Source organism: Myotis davidii, unplaced genomic scaffold (genome assembly GCF_000327345.1).
Source record: "Myotis davidii unplaced genomic scaffold, ASM32734v1 scaffold1397, whole genome shotgun sequence".
In the NCBI taxonomy this organism is placed as follows: Eukaryota; Metazoa; Chordata; class Mammalia; order Chiroptera; family Vespertilionidae; genus Myotis; species Myotis davidii.
In genome coordinates, this window is record NW_006288438.1 from 80,026 (window position 1) to 97,523 (window position 17,498).

The window sequence follows — 17,498 nt, forward strand, 5'->3', positions numbered from 1 at the left end:
TGTAACAATGTTTCAAACTGCAAGCTCAGAGGCCGGCAGCGGCAGGCGGGGAAGTTGGCGTCCTCTGTCACTGAAGCAAGCAAGCCTCATGTTTGCTTCAAGCTGCCTGGCTGCCGGCCACCATCTTGGCTGGCAGTTAATTTGCATATCACCCTGATTAGCCAATGGGAAGGGTAGTGGATGTATGGCTAATTACCATGTTTCTCTTTTATTAGATAGGATTTAAAAAACTATATTATATTAAATTAATCTTTTTCTACATTATCTGGAATAGATGTTGGATTATTTTTCTTTTCACTTAATTACTTTACTTTTCCTCCTCACTTTATTTTTCCATATGTTTTTGGCATATATCTAACTTTTAATAAATCCTCTATGGCACTACTGATTCTCTCGCTGATTTCAGTGACTTGGTAAGATACGAAATTTTGTAGGATAATTTGGGTGAGTGAATAAGAGCAAAATGTTCACGTTTGCACATCTTAAATAAAGAAATAGGATATCTGGGTAGAGATAACTAGTCTGGAACTCAATTTAGATACCTGAAAAAATACATTTGCTAATTTATTTTCATATTTCCCATGCCTATCATGGCATTGATACTGGCACATATGAAAGAAGGCTTTGTTGACTTTTGTGATACTTGTGTTCCATTCATTATCTCATTTAATCCTTACTCTGATTCTATAAAGCATAAAAATATTTTTTTTGCATTCAATCAATGATAAAATTACAGTTTACAAACTTAAAAATGAAACTCACCAGCTATTAGTGATGGAAGCAATATTTGAACTTATTTCTTCTCTCCGTATAGATCTAGCTCTAAACTATCTGCAAAAATCTCTCAAAATATACTCATTGAGAAAATGAATGAATTACATTAGTGTAAGGAAACACACTGCTATATAAGACATAAAAATTAATAGGATACATAATAGTAAACAACAAACAAGAATATTTCTATAGGAAAAAACAAAACAATACACACATAAAAATCAGTTTTGAGGAATTAACATATTTGAACACACACAAATGATTTTTAAATATTTAAAAAATACATATCAACTTCAGTCAAAAATCGTAATTTCCAACTCAGTGAACTCTCACCCGAAGAAATGAGCAAAATGCAAAAGGATGTATTGCACAGATCATTTATACATGTGCTCAAAGTAGATTCCCTTGTGCTCCATAAAAAAAATTAATATTATTAATTAAGAAAATAATTATTTAATTAATGTGACCAATAATTTGTAAAAGGATGTATTGCACAGGTCATTTATACATGTGCTCAAAGTAGATTCTCTTGTGCTCCATAAAAAAATTAATATTATTAATTAATAAAATAATTATTTAATTAATGTGACCAATAATTTATATTCTTCAAAAGGGAATTTCATGTAAGTTTGATTTTGTGTCTCTCGAAATTTTATATAAATTCAGAAATCATAGTAATAGTGATAAAAGGCTACATTGACTGGACATTTATCAAGTAAAATAGAAGTAACCTCTGAACATTGTATATTAAGGGGTTAAGGGAGAGCAAATCTGCCACAATATCTTTAAAAAAAAGATCAGATATAGGAGAATTAAATATATTTAAAAGAGTATTCAATATTCTAAAAGTGAATAAGTGTAAGACTTCCATCATGCTAGACAATATTGCAAGGTAAAAAGCAAGTTTTCTGAAGCTCAAGTCCCTGGTTCAAATTCTACATTACTACTTCCTTGTGCCAGTTATGTAAGCCCTCTATCTCAGTTTAATAATTGATACAGTGAGCACAATAAACACCTATCTCACTGTATAGTTTTGTGGACTAAAGAAGTAAATATGTGTAAAGTGCTCAGTAAACAGGAAAACGCACAGTGATAATTTTTTGTAAATTAAGTCATTATTACAATAATAAATGAAAAGAAACTTGAGAATAATCATTTTTACATGAGAACTTTCAAACAGAGCATGGGACAAATAACAATGAAAAACATACCTGCTTGTATAAAATGCATTGTCCAGGGTATTGAGAAACTTTAAATTGTGACAATAATTAGCCTGGTCATTCCACATTTCAGGATATTAAAATGTTATCAATAAATATAGAATATGAAATACTATCAATAATAAATAACAATTGTTGCTAACAGTCATTGAAAGCTTCCTTTAAAGAGGCAGTCCTTTATTTATAAAAGGAAGAAAACATAAATGCGCAGCATCAAATATCTCTGATGAAAGACACAGCTGAGTGGAGAAATAACAGTCGGGGACAAGGTTGCAGGTATTGTTAATGCACTAGGACTTCATGAGACAGATTCTACCCACATGAATTTGTAACATATATTTCAGTTTTCAGAAATTTTCTTGTTTGGGAAGAAGAGACCTATCACTTGGTCCCGAATCTGTTTGGTCTTGACACCATATACCAAGGGATTGACTGTAGGGGGTACCAGAAGGTACAAACTTGCAAAAATTATGTGGACGCTTGGAGGTACCTTCTTGCCAATGCGGTGAGTTAGGAAGCTAAATAGTGCAGGTGTATAGGAGACAAGTATAGTGCAGACATGGGCAGCGCAGGTGCCCAGTGCTTTAGAGCGGGCATTCTGGGAAGAGAGCTGAAAGACAGCCTGGAGGATTTTGATATAGGATGTGGCTATGAGCCCTAGGTCCAATACCATCACTGAAAGGGCCACTGAGATGCCATAGGCTCTGTTAATGAGAGTATTGGCACTGGCCAACTTCACCACAGCCATGTGCTCACAATAGGTATGATTGATGACATTTTTGGTATAATATGGTAGCCTCTTAATGAGAAGAGGACAGGGCAAAACCATAAGGGTAGCTCGGGTCATGCTACCCAGGCCCATTTTAATGACCATGGTTGTTGTCAGGATGGTTGTATAACGCAGTGGGATGCAAATAGCTACATACCGATCAAAGGCCATGGCAACTAGGAGGGCTGACTCAATTATGCAAAATGTGTGAATTAAATACATTTGTGCTAGGCAGGTATTAAAGTCAATCCCATGAGATGCCAACCAGCAGTGAAAGTCTTGCAAACCAGGAATACCAACCAGGAAGAAAGAAGAGATGTAGTGATATGTAGAGTTGTCTGCCATGTTAAAACTCAATAAGTTGCATGCTCATGTACACAGGAGCCAGTTAGTTCTGCAGTGGAAGAAAGCAGTGTAACAGAGTGATTCTTCAATAGCTCAGCAAGTAGGAAATCCAGACACATGATTTTATAGCCTACCTGGAGGGCAGACTCCTCTTAAACCTCTGTCAGTAATCAGGTGTACCACTTCGCCATTCTAAGTTTCAGCACCTTCACCTGAAATGAGAAGACTGAGTTCACATCTTTCACATATTTTTCCCCACGTTTTGGAATTGTATTCAATTCTACACCGTAGTTATTATTTCCTATTAGAAGATAAGTTAGTAATATAATGGCCTCATTATTATGTCAAAGCCAACATGGATTATGTGAGATAAACAGTGTTGGAGAAAAAACAAGTTTTCTTTTCAAAGAAATATCAAATGTGTATACATAAACACACACACAATAAGTTACAGGTGTTTCAAAAATATTAAGACTCATTCATAGTGAGCATAGAAAAATAATCATGAATTTAGAATAAGATCTTCCAACCCTAAAATATAGAACAAACTTATAAAAATTAAAGCCAATCAATGCTTTATCATTGATCAAAGACAAATTTGTCCCCATTTTCAATGAATTCCTTAAGAATACCTGAAGATATACAGCATAACACAATTATATAAACAGAGAAAATTGAATATATTATTTCTTCATGCTGTCAAATGATTTAAAGTTGCTGCAAATAAGAACAATAGTTGTTAATAAGCCCAGACTATTTTCTGCAAAGCCCTGACTCCCAGCTGCAGACATCACTCCCTCTGTTTCTAGCATCTTTCCTGACTAATAATAGTGAAGGACAAAGCAAGTGCAATTCAGCCCTATTGGTCTTGGCAACAGGAGTAGTATCTTGTGACTCTTGCTCTGATCTTGTCCTTTTGTTTTGGTAACTGACCCCTATCGTTCTTCCTAGCATCCAGGTTCTTCCTAGTATCATTATTTTGGCATATGTACTTCACTCTTCTTAAAATGATTTTAAACTTATAATTGCTCCCAGGTCTCTATTTATGGTCCTGAATGCCACTGATGTAAAAACTCAAGATATATTGGTAAATACTATTAATGCAATGATTCCTTGTGTAGAGGAGTAAATGTAAATAATGTGTGTATGTGTGTGTGTGTGTGTGTGTGTGTGTTGTGTATTGGGGGATGGAATGATCTATTATTCCTTGTTAAAAATTAAAGATTTTTTTATTTAATTTATAAAAATTCAGAGCTTAAACTGTAGAAACAATAAAGAAACTTAGTGTTGTGAAAATTACTGCCTAAGGGGATGAAGTCTATAACCCAAGACAAAGATAAGAATTTAGGACAAAACCAGCAAATAATAAACATTCAGAGTATGAAGAAATTTTAAGTATTTATCAAACTCTTGCTGTTTGCAAATTCTCAAATGATTGTTTTCCACTTGGAAATTTGGTTGGCCAAGTTCCATTCTTATATTTGCTTCTGGGAGAATCAAACATACAAAAGGCTAACCCACCTAAGATTACAAACAAGCATAATCATTCTTGATAAACATATGTAATTATTTTAAAATCATCTTTTAGTTTTTAATAAACTAACTTACAGGATAGTAACATGTCATCCACACCAAGAGAAAAGATGCACTTACAAGATCATAACATGCCATCTGTACCACAAGAAAAGCAGTGAAGTGACCTTAACAATGGAAGCTTCCAGTCAGAGCCATAGAAGGTGGCAACCAGAGGAAATTACGAACTACCCCAAATCGTGGTCTGCTCAAAAAATCTTCTCTGTCTTCTCCCAGGCTTATTTTGAAAAAAAAATTTGAAGAAATGCATTTGTTTCAATAAGGTTATTCTTTATATTATCTTCAGCAGCCTGCCAGGTACCCCAAATACCTGCCCAGACCTCTCTAATTTTCTATCGGCAATACCATTCCATCTGCTTCTGAACCATATAAGTGCCTTCTTCTGAGCTTTGCTATTATGTCTGTTTCTGAGTCAGTCAGCATTTTCTCTTGCCTGGAACCTGCCACTTCAGAATAGAGAACTGTATTGGAATACAGTGGTCTTTTCTCTGCAGTCTCTTTTGAATACATTATATATTTTATATGAAGGTATTGAAATACCCCAAAGTAAACTCCCATTCTCTTTTATCCAAATGTATCTTATTTGTTGGCAACAACAGATAACACCCAGCCATTAGGAAATCTCAGAACTATCCTTGCCTTCTCTATTTCTACCACTCCAGTCAAGCAGCCACAAAGTCTTCATTTCTGTTAAAGATTTTACCATGTGCTCTTCCTGTTTTCACTTGCATGTCATCGCTTTCATTAGACTGTGAATACCCAAAGGAAGGCACTTAATCTCAGTAAACTCTCAGTGGAGGCCAAGGGAAGATCTGATGTTTCTCTATGATCTCCACAGTCCCTCAAGAATTTCACAGATTTTATCTTGCTCTAAAGGCTTCTGACCCACCAGCAATAATTTGTTCATAGTCATTGCCTACCCTTCATTTATTTCGGCTGCCATCTTAGAATATGATTTATTTTTAATTTTTTCTGGTTATGAGTTACATAAATATTAGAATTTTATTTGGTTCTTCCTCTCCAAATCTCACTCCTGAAAGACCCATCCTTTCTCTTATTACTGTGTGACATCATTTACATATTTGTAAATCTTCCTTTTCCATTTTACTTTCAGATGTTTTATCTTGCCGTAACCGGTTTGGCTCAGTGGATAGAGCGTCGGCCTGCAGACTGAAAGGTCCCAGGTTCGATTCCGATCAAGGGCATGTACCTTGGTTGTGGGCACTTTCCCAGTAGGGGGTGTGCAGGAGGCAGCTGATCGATGTTTCTCTCTCATCGATGTTTCTAACTCTCTATCCCTCTCCCTTCCTCTCTGTAAAAAATCAATAAAATATATTTAAAAAAACACACAACAAAACAGAGAGAAAGGAAGAGGGAGAGAGAGCTAGAAACATCAATGATGAGAGAATCATTGATTGGCTGCCTCCTGCATGCTCCCTACTGAGGATCGAGCCTGCAACCTGGGCATGTGCAATTGACCAGAATCAAACCTGGGACCCTTTAGTGGGCAGGCCAAGGCTCTATTCTCTGGGCCAAACGGGCTGGTCCCAAACATTAATTAAGCCCTTTGGGTTCATCCAAATCTATTATCTATGAAATCATTTCTACAACTTTCAGTCATTTCCTTGCTCTCTTCTTTTCTTATTCCCCATAGGCTAAATGCAGAGAAATTAACATACAAAAATGTTCTTTTTATAAGCTGTTATTTTTCTGCCATCCCCATTTACCAACCCCCCCCCCAAAACAAACCTAAAGTCTTCTTAGATATAGGCATGTTCCTCTACCTGAATTCTACTTTAGTAATTTAATTATGATGTTTTTGAACTTCAAGTTAAGATATAGAGCTGTTACTATCAGGCATTGTGAAAATTGGCTGTGGGGTTTACATATTCATCAGATTTGATAGAAAAGTATGACTTTAATAAAATCTAGGTGCTTATTGAGCAAATTCTACCAGGAACTATGCTAATTGTTTTACATGCATCATTTTATTTAATTTCTGTTCATTTGTTTTGTTAATCCTCATCTAAAGATATTTTTTCCATTGATTTTTAGAGAGAGTGGAAGGGAGGGAGAGGGAAAGGGAGAGTTTGATGTAAGAGAACACATCAATTGGCTTCAGCATGTGCCTCAAGGGCGGGGGATCAGACCTGTAACTCAAGTACTTGCCCTTCACCTGGAATGGAACCCACGACCCTTCCCTGAATGAACCAATGCTCTAACCACTGACCCACATTGGCTAGAGCCATTTTATTTATCCTTAAACCATTTTTCTTTGTGTGATTTTGATAAATGTATATAACTTTTTAAATTTTTTTCATTTGTGTAATGAGATAAATACTATCTAATTTACAGAATTGTCTTGGAAATTACCAATATTTATTGTTCTCAAAAGGCTTTTGAACTACCTTAAAAAATTAAAAGAGTAGGCCTTAGCTGATATGTCTCAGTTGAGTATCTTTTCATGTATCAAAAAGTCACTGGTTCAATTCTTGGTCAGGGCATATAACCAAGTTTCAGCGCACATGTGGGAGGCAACAGATCTTTCACACTGATGTTTCTCTCTATATATATCCCTCTCTCCATTCCTCTTTTTCTAAAAATCAATAAAAATATACATGTTTTTTAAATTAAAGACAAGGCTATTAAAAATATGTAAACCCCTTTTAATGATTCCACTCAATTGAGCACTTTCAAAGATAGATATATAAAAATAGAAAATGCAATAATTTGAATGAATTAGATAAAAGTAGAAAAGAGAGAAATTATGCCACCCATCACCTTATACAGTTATCATTTATTCCAAAACAGGAACCTCCCTTAATTACTTTGTTGACTAAAAATCATTCAAAATTCTATGGTTTATGATGATATTCATGGCTGTTAGTGGAAAGTCAAAATAACTTGGGAAAACAACAACAACAACAAAATGAACTTTGCAAGCCCTGTCGAGAAGAGTAACCTCAAGATTTTCTTTCCCTTTCCTTATTACCTTTCTGTGACCAGAAGGTGTCTACTACTTAGTGATTTGTGTTACCCAAGACCATTACAAAAGCATGGGCTTGTTTTTTTAGTCATTTCATCCTAAAACCATTCTTTTCAGATTGCTATTTATTTTTTCTAACCTTAGCTCAATTAAAAATAAAATGGTGTCCTAAAGTCAAATCATTTTTCAACCAAATCATTCTGACCAACTGAAAGTTAGTAATGTTTCATGGCACACATTTAATAAAGATTTAATATCACCATTAGTATCTTGTTTTTATTTTTTATTTAAAAAAATGTCAAACATATACAAAGTAAACTGATTATTAAAATGAACTTCTATCTATCCATCACCCAGCTTCAACAATGATCAACATTATGCCATTCTTGTATCTTCTATACTTCCACTCACCTATAACCCAATGATTATTTCTATTGTTATTATTAGTCTTTTAATTATTATTATGAGTTTAGAGGTAAAATTGATTATATTGAAATGCATAAATTTTAGCAATACTATTTTGACAAATGGATACAATCTTGTAAGTTGCATTTAACACACCATAGAGTATTTTTAACAGACCAAAAAATTCCTCATGTGTTTCCTCAGTCAGTCTTCCACCTCTACACTGTTCTATTGGTTTTGACACTAAATTAGTTATATTTGTTCTTCAACTTCATATAAAGATAAAAATACAATACATAATCTTTTTCTCCTGATTCTTTTCACTCACAAATATGTATCACTAAATTTTGCATATCTGGAAGCAAAAGCCTCCAAGGAACCATTCTACTTATTTTCAAGGGGAAAAGAATGAATTTTATATTCAAGGACTCAATAAACCAATGGTGTCCTCACTAGGGAAAAAAACCAGGTCCCACATTTCCTTTGATAAGCTTACGTCAAACTAATGACATTCTCTATTCTCAAGGAAGAAGGCGGGGGGCAGGGGTGCTAGTTTACTTTTCTCCATCTACTAAAATATATAGCTCATTCATAAGCAATAGAAACTATAAAATTCTTCCCATTTGCAATGCTAATATCCAATCAATAGGTCTGATCCAAGTTCCTGTGTTCTTAGGGTATTGTCTGTTTGATTAGACCTCATTCCTCTTTCTAGACAGTGTACGAACAATGCTATTGCGAATTTCCTTGGTTTTGATGCTGTAGACAATGGGGTTGACCATAGGTGGGAAGAAGAGGTATGCATTGGCCATGATAGTCTGCAGAAGTGGAGGTAAATGCCGTCCGAAGCGGTGAAACAAAGAGAGGCTGATCATGGGAACATAGTACACAAGCACAGCACAGATATGTGACACGCATGTGTTGAGTGCCCTCCACCGTCCTGCCCCAGAAGCTATTCCCAGTACTGTGTGAAGAATCAGCATATAAGAAACGACAATGAGCAGTGAGTCCAACCCAAATGTGGAGATAACAACAAACAGACCCAGGATGCTATTGGGGTGGGTGTCTGCACAGGGCAATTTGATCAGATCTGAGTGGAGGCAGTAAGAGTGTGTGAGGGTGTTGTGACCACAGAAAGGCAGACCCTTCAGGAGAAAGAGCAGTGGTAACATGAGCATCACACTTCGCAAGGCAATGGTGGCACCCATGCCAGCGATGCGGGGAATTGTCAGGATGGTTGTGTACCGCAGTGGGCTGTAAATGGCCACAAAGCGGTCTACAGACATAGCCAGAAGGACACCTGACTCCATAAGGGTAAAAGAGTGCATGGAAAACATCTGGAGCAGACAACCACCAAAGCTGATACCATGAATGCCAAAGAGGAAAATGCCTAGCACTGTGGGTACGGTGGAAGCACAGACCCCAAGTTCAACAAGGGCCAGCATGGCCAGAAGAAAGTACATGGGCTGATGCAGCACAGGGTCAATCCGGATGATATGTAGAATGATGCCGTTTCCTATGAAGATGATGATGTACATCAGGCAGAAAGGGATAGATATCCAGATGTGCTCTGCTTCCAGTCCTGGGATACCAACAAGAGTAAATGTTGCAGGCGTGAATTCAACGGAACCATTGGAAATAACATAGTGAGATTTCACCTGAAGGTATTGGGAAGCACTGGAAGGCTGGAAAAGATATAGCACTTGTCAGTTCTTGTACATTAAATTCAGAGCTCCGGATAGTCATAGTTAAGACATTTTCTTAAAAAGATGAGAAACTTATTTCTTAAAGAAGGAGACATAAAAACCATAGTGTATGGAAGAGAAATCTGATTAGATGTGTGGAAGAGTATTCCCTCAAGGGCAACAGGCCAAACACAGAAGGCAGTAATAAAAATCTCAAGCTGCGTCATTTATGGCAGTGAAAGGCAGTGATAGATAATGAGCACAAAGACCACAATTTCATGTGAAAATTAGGGACTGAAGGACCTGATAACCTTCTGTAGTTTGTACAGGAGTAACTGAGCAGCAAAAATGATAAAATAGTAGTAAAGAGCATTCTTGGTTCTAATATTTTATATACATGTGATCTTGGGGATGTCACATATCTCAGATCCAGGTATTCAATAGAAACACAAAAATAGTGATATAAGATGATATATATAGTTTATCATTATATTTGGGCCATGTTACATATTTAATGCACTAAATAAGAAAAATAACATATTTGAAAACTGGGATAGTTTCTCCCACTTTGTAATATTTTTCAGTGTATGTTTTTTTTAACTTACCAGTTCACTCTTTCTCCACCTGCTATCCATGGATGATGGGGAAAGCTTTTCTGGAAAAGCTTTGCAGGAGTGTCAGTATCTCCTGCTGGGCGGTGGAGTCAGAGCTGAGTGTAACACCAAAACCATCAGGGTCTCACAGGCTGAATCAGATCATGGTACTGGTTTTCAGAGCTAGGGTTTTTTATCTGTGAACAAGTTTATTACATTAAAACTCTGCTCAACTGTAGCAGAGCATCAGATTAAGATTAGGGGCCAGAAATGGAATTCAGAATGGGGCTCAGAAACGGCAATGGTGAGTGAGAGTGAATTCTTCCTCTCAAATGGGATGGGGTCCTCGGTTAGGTATAACCAGAGGAGTGCTAATAAATATTTAACAAGCAGTTCTCTGAGTGAAAAATGCCCTGATCTGTACCAGTTACCAATTTATTTGGTTAAATACTTCTACTTTAATGCTACCACCATAATGCCACTGAATGTAGATCTGAGATGTTTATAATCAGTTTTCCCAAAATGGTACAAGCCAGTATCAGCATATCATGAGGCAAACTACAGTTAGCTAATCCTAGATGTCAGATACATACTCATCCAGATGGAACTGAGAGCAGGCACATCCATCCACGCACCCCCTTTCTTGCTGTTTCCTTCTAATTGGGCTGAGGGCACAATTTCTATGTCTACTTATATGTGCTTAGCTCACTGTCAGGGGAGGCAAGAGGAGACAGGTCTTGAAGGAGCAATGACTCATGACTAATTATTCTTAGAGACTTCAGCTAGATTCTAGAGAAGGTAAAAGAATGAGTCTCACTGAAAGGCATGCCAAAAATACACATAAGTGAATGCATATACAAAAAAGAGGAAAATAACACAAATTTAATTTTTAAAACCTTAAATTATAATTTTGATGTAGAACAATTATTTATATTTTAGATATTTTGAATATGGCTTTCTCTTGTCTTTGAACTTTGTTCATTTTGTCACACACATGTCATACAAAATTTTATGTAGTCAACTTAACATATTTTATGACATATACTTTTCATTCTTAAGAAGCTATTCCATACACAAAGTAAAAAATACAGTAATAATGGAAGAAATAGAACAGTAAATATAGAAAATGATATAGGAAGATAATAATAAAAGGGAAATAGAAACAGTAATAGTGAAAAAGAGCAATAGAAGACAAAGATGAGAGAGAGAGAAAGAGAGAGAGAGAGAAGAAATAGAAACAATAATAGTGAAAAAGAGCAATAGAAGACAAAGACGAGAGATAGAGAGAGAGAGAGAGAGAGAGAGAGCGAGAGAGAGAAAAGAAATAAAACTTTAACTTCATTTGGAGTTTGTTTTGAGGACTTGGGTGATTAGGGGTTTTATTTAATTATTCTCAAATATGTAAATAATTTATTTAATGCTATGTATTAATTGGTGGCCTGTTCTTCAACCATTTTGAAGGCTGTATATTCTACTAGTATTTTGATTTTTATATACATAAAATATACTTATTGACTGTGTAGTCTGCTCTTTGATCTGCATATCTGGTTTGTCACACCTCACTGATGTAATTATTCTGTTTTTATAGTATATAAATTCACATCTAATTGGTTGTTATGTTTTTAAATTCCTGCTAATTAACAGACTAGTGGGCTGATCATATTGTAAATAATAAAAGTGTTGAATCACTATATTGCAAACCTGAAATAAAGGTAGCCAATGTAAGATTGCATATCAATTATACTTAACTAAAAATAAATTTTAAGAAGTGGAAAAATTCTTGCTGATATTTGCATATTTATTCTTTCAAATAAACATTAACAACCAGCTTTCTAGTGCATAAAATTACAACCAACATGTATAAAAACAGAGCAAAGTACTAAATATCTATACTAATAAAAGGGTAATATGCTAATTAGACTGGACATCCTTTCAGACAAAGCCACAGTGGTGGGGGCTGAGGCAGAGGTGGTTAAGGGAGATCAGGCAGGCAGGCAGAGTGTTTAGGGGTGATCAAGTAGGCAGACCAGCACTTAGGGGTCATCAGGTAGGCAGGCGAGCAGTTTGGGGCAATCAGGGAGGCAGACAGCCCCTTGCAGGGCTGGCCCCGCCCCCAAGCAAGTGGTTAGGGGCAATCATGCAGGCAGGCAGAATGGTTAGGGGCGATCAGGCAGGCAGGCAGGTGGGATAACGTTGAATTTATAGATTTTTTTGAAGAGAATCTTATATAATAAAAGACTAATATGCAAATTGTCCCCATGAGCAGGAGTTCAACCAACTGGGAGTTAGATGTGCGCTGACCACCAGGGGGCGGCGTGGAACATGGTGGGTATTGGTGATGCGGTGCTGGCAGCGGGCGGCTTTGGAGGCAGTGCCAGCCCTGATGGGCCCAGATGAGAGCAGGACCGTGGCGCGATGGTGGAGCAGGTGATTGGGTGGTGCCAGTCAAAGGAAGGTGTGAGCAGGGGGCCCCAATTGCCCTGCTGGTCACTCCACAGGTCAGCCCTGATTGCTGGCCAGACCTAGGGACCCTACCTGTGCACAAATTTCATGCACCAGGCCTCTGGTTATTATTATAATAAACAATATGTAATGTGCATTTCCTACATTTATTTTCAGCACATATATATGTTTTTTACCATTTTGAACGAGGTCATTTCTATTTAACTTTTTCATTAATAATTACTGTTATAGAACATTATTGAATTTTCCTCAAGCTTTATTCAGGTATAACAGATAATCACAAAATGTATATATTTAATATGTAAAACCTGATGACCCAATTTAGGTATACATTGTGAAATATTCACCTACACCCGTGGTTGGCCAACTGCGGCTTGCGAGCCACATGCAGCTCTTCGGCCCCTTGAGTGTGGCTGTTCCTAAGCCTTAGAAGTACCCTAATTAAGTTAATAACAATGTACCTACCTATACAGTTTAAGTTTAAAAAATTTGGCTCTCAAAAGAAATTTCAATCGTTGTACTGTTGATATTTGGCTCTGTTGACTAATGAGTTTGCCGACCACTAACCTACACCATGCTAATCAACATATCCATCACTTCATTGCTGTACAAGTTTCCTTTTTCTCTTCTTCTTTAATTGTAGCTAAAATACCCAAGATTTGCCCCCTCGGCAAATTTCATGTACATAATATAGTATAAACATTATGCCTTTTTAAGTTGTTTTTATAGAACTCTGTTGACTTTCCTATGCTTTATAGATTAAAAAAATCACACCACCTGAAAAATAAATAAATAAAAATTAATAAACAAAATTCAGATTAGTCTCTTTTCTTGTTTCCTGTAGTTCTCTGTTATATATTAGATAAAAACCTCCATTATAACACAGTATTCTGCAGTAGTTTTGACACTGGTTGTCCTGGTCTTGTTACTCGCTTTACACTTTTGGATACCTTTTCTTAACATTCTGTGCTTTTATGTCATAGAGCTTCATCATATACAAGGCCACTTAGGGCAGAGGAATAACCATGAGGAGGCAGATTTAGACTTCTCAGTGATGGCGAACCTTTTGAGCTTGGCTTCTCAGCATTTTGAAAAACCCTTAACTTAACTCTGGTGCTGTGTCACATATAGAAATTTTTTGATATTTGCAACCATAGTAAAACAAAGACTTATATTTTTGATATTTATTTTATAGATTTAAATGCCATTTAACAAAGAAAAATCAACCGAAAAAAATGAGCTCGCGTGTCACCTCTGACACGTGTGTCATAGGTTCGCCATCACTGGACTAGGTAGTGCCTCTAAATCTGTCTCTGGGGAAAAGCTACAGTTCAAATACTGAGATAATATATCCTTTGGATCTCTGAGTTTCAAAGTCTGATGACAAATTATCAGTCTCTCCCTCATATAAAGGACTCTTCTCACTTCATTTTAAAAACAATTTTATTTTTAGAGCCAAAGAGGAAAGGAGAGAGAGAGAGAGAGAGAGAGAGAGAGATTTATTGTTCCATTTGTTTATGCATTCATTGGTTGATTCTTATATGTGTGCCCTGATTGGGGATCAAACCAGCAACTTTGGAGTATGGGGACTATGCTCTACCTAACTGAGCTACCAGACCGGGGCTCTTCTCACTTTATTTAGCCAACTCACAGCACCCTTATTTTAAAAGTATATATTCTCTCTGAAAGAGGATGTCAGTTGTCCTAAGCCCCTTCAGAACTCCTCATTTCCATTCTGTGTGGCATTCTGTCTCTCGTAGTCATTGTTAACTAGCTGAAGATTTAATAGTCAAGGAGCAGCAGACAAAAAAAGCCTCCTTCAAAAATTTCTGGGCCAGAGCTCAGTGATACTGCATTTGGGAGCTAAGCATAGACAGTGATCTTCTAACTCTGTTCAGCATCTACAAATTCCTGGCGCCTCAACCTCAAGATTTCTTTAAAATTAAGGCTGTAAATTTAATCATATTTTGTTCCTCTATCATACATTCTGAATTTGAAATTGGCATTTCTTAGTTTCCCATTGCCAAATGGGAGCATAAAAATGTCTCTAGGACACTTAATTGTGAATTCTGTTATCATGCTCTAATCTATTGATTCATTCCTTGAATAATTTGCCCTTGAATCAGCAACTTTTATATTTTTTAATATATTTTTATTGTTTTCGAGTGGAAGGGAAAGGGAGAGAGAGAGAAATATCAATGATGAGAGGGAATTATTGATTGGCTGCCTCCTGTACACGCCAACTGGGAATCCAGCCCGCAACCTGGACATGTGCCCTGACCTGGAATCGAACAGTGACCTGCTGGTTCCTAGGACAAAGCTCAACTACTGAGCCATGCCTGCTGGGCCAGAAACTTCTTACCTGCTGCAACTTCTATCAACATTTTATGTGACTTCAGTATCTAGGATGGTGACCCATTCCAATAATTTTTCTGAGGATTATTGGAAGCAGGCCTAGGTTGTTTGGTGGACTGGGTTCTTTAATGTATTTATTCAGAAGAATTATCATCACTATCAAAACAAAAAAATACATAATAAGTAAATATTGAATACACCATATGACATATTTCATTTAATTATCAAACCAATGAGGAGGGTACTAAAATAAATCCATTTTACCAGTTGATAACCAAAATACAGTGTCCCCAAAAATGTATATACACGCTTTGAATAATTATAAAAGCAGTGTTTATTAAAATATATTTCATTTTCAAAACTGTGCTCTCCACTGTTAAAGTGTGTATACATATTTTTGAGACACCCTGTAGTTAACATAGAATGCCAATTTCATACAGTGTGTGACAGACAAACCAGAATTTCTAATATCAAAGTTTTTTAACCCCTAAAATATACTTCCTTGTTGAAATAAAAATGAATAGAATATATATTTAGGCCAAGGTAATTATTCAGTACTCCAAGGGTCAAGGAAATAACCATTTCATTTCTTACACTGAATGTTGAAAATGCGGATATTGTTACCTGCATCAATTAGTATAACCGTGATGAGTAAATATAGCGCACTGAATATAAATTCCACAGCAAAATATCTAAAGTATTGTAGAAAAATATGCCTACTTTGAATTTTAAAAAATGTGGGGGTGAAATCCAAATATTTTGAAGATAAACCCAGTGATTATTTAGCCTAATACCACTAGGCACAGATCACTTGTATTTTCTGTCTTCTTTCCCTTCCCCCAAATGAAAGCTATATAGGAAAGCCTATTCACAGCTTTCTTTTTTTAAAGAGGGGCACACGCGCATGTGTGTGTGTGTGTGTGTGTGTGTGTGTTATAAATAAACAGATTAAACATCTAACCTTCAAAAGCTTACAAATATTCAAGAGAACACCTCAAAGTTGTTTGTTTGGTTTTCATTCTCATTCTCATGGCATTGTGCTAGGCCTTGAGAAGGAAAGATTATAAAAATATTTTCTACACATGAACAATTAATGTACAGTCTAGAGATAAAGTCATAGATATTACATTTGACCTGATTACAGTCATTTTTATGCAAGATTCTGTGTAAATATCCTATTTAATTTTCCATTGCCTTTTATTTTTGTGTCCTGGGTATAAAACTTTCCAATCCTTTAGTCCTCTAGTGAACTAACTATTAATATCAGGATGCTCCTTGATGATTTGGGTCTAAAATCCCCAATATGTAGAAAAAAAAGTCTTAGCTTTTAAGTTATTTATGTGATTGTACGTGGGATAATTAAATGTTGGATACTAATTGTTTATTTCAGTACTACCCATTAATTCAAAAGATACATATCATATTGTATGTCTATCACATACATTATACTTTATGAGTGATAAATCAACACTAGTATCTAATTTTAGAGCTTACATTTTAACTTAATAAATGGGTACAGAAAAAATAACTAAAATATGGTGTCCTTCTTCTCTTGGTCCAAATATCAGCTGATTGTAGCAAGAGTGTTTCTAGTTCCATGTCTATTAAAAATTTCAACTGTCTATTAAAAAGCTGAGTGACTCACCACTCTCACTACCCAGCTTCGCACACACAAAAATCAGTCTGGCTTAAAACTTGAACTATATGTCTCTTTTGTTAGTTATCTTTTTTATTCTTAAAAATAAAATGCATGATAATGGATTCTTGGGAGAGTTGAAAGTATCGTTAATTTATGTTTCACTTACATTTTTTATTAAATTTAGTAGGGCAACATGGGTTAATAAGATTATATATGTTTCTTTATTTCATTATTTTTTAGTGGCCTAAATGAATTTATCATCAGAGCTCTTGATTGCTTTTATTTTTTACTTTCTGTTTATTGTTGACACTAGTATAGATGTTCCCGTATAGGTTTCAAGTGTATAATTCTGTTATTCACCAGCTGTATGTTGCATTGTTTGCCCATCACCCAAAGTCAAATCTTCTTCCATCACCATATGTTTGACCTCCTTTATCCTTTACCACTCCCCAAACCCCCCTTTCCTCTGGTAACCACCATACTATTGTCTGTGTCTATGAGTTTTGTTTGTTTTTCTTGTTTGTTTATTTTTAGCTTTCAGTTTTATTTTATTCTATTTTTTTAAATATATTTTATTGATTTTTTACAGAGAGGAAGGGAGAGAGATAGTTAGAAACATCGATGGGAGAGAAACATCAATCAGCTGCCTCTCGCACACTCCCTACTGGGTA

At 35.9% G+C, this 17,498-nt stretch overlaps 1 protein-coding gene across 1 annotated transcript; it reads right to left on the bottom strand.

Annotated features, from left to right (window-relative positions):
* Positions 1-2,334: 2,334 nt before the first annotated feature.
* On the bottom strand, positions 2,335-10,412 carry LOC102755074 (putative olfactory receptor 52P1). Its single transcript, XM_006760318.2, has 3 exons — positions 10,383-10,412; positions 9,459-9,777; positions 2,335-3,041 (listed from the first exon to the last, which is right to left on the bottom strand). The coding sequence occupies exons 1-3, from the start codon at positions 10,410-10,412 to the stop codon at positions 2,335-2,337; spliced, it is 1,056 nt and encodes a 351-aa protein (XP_006760381.2).
* Positions 10,413-17,498: the final 7,086 nt, after the last annotated feature.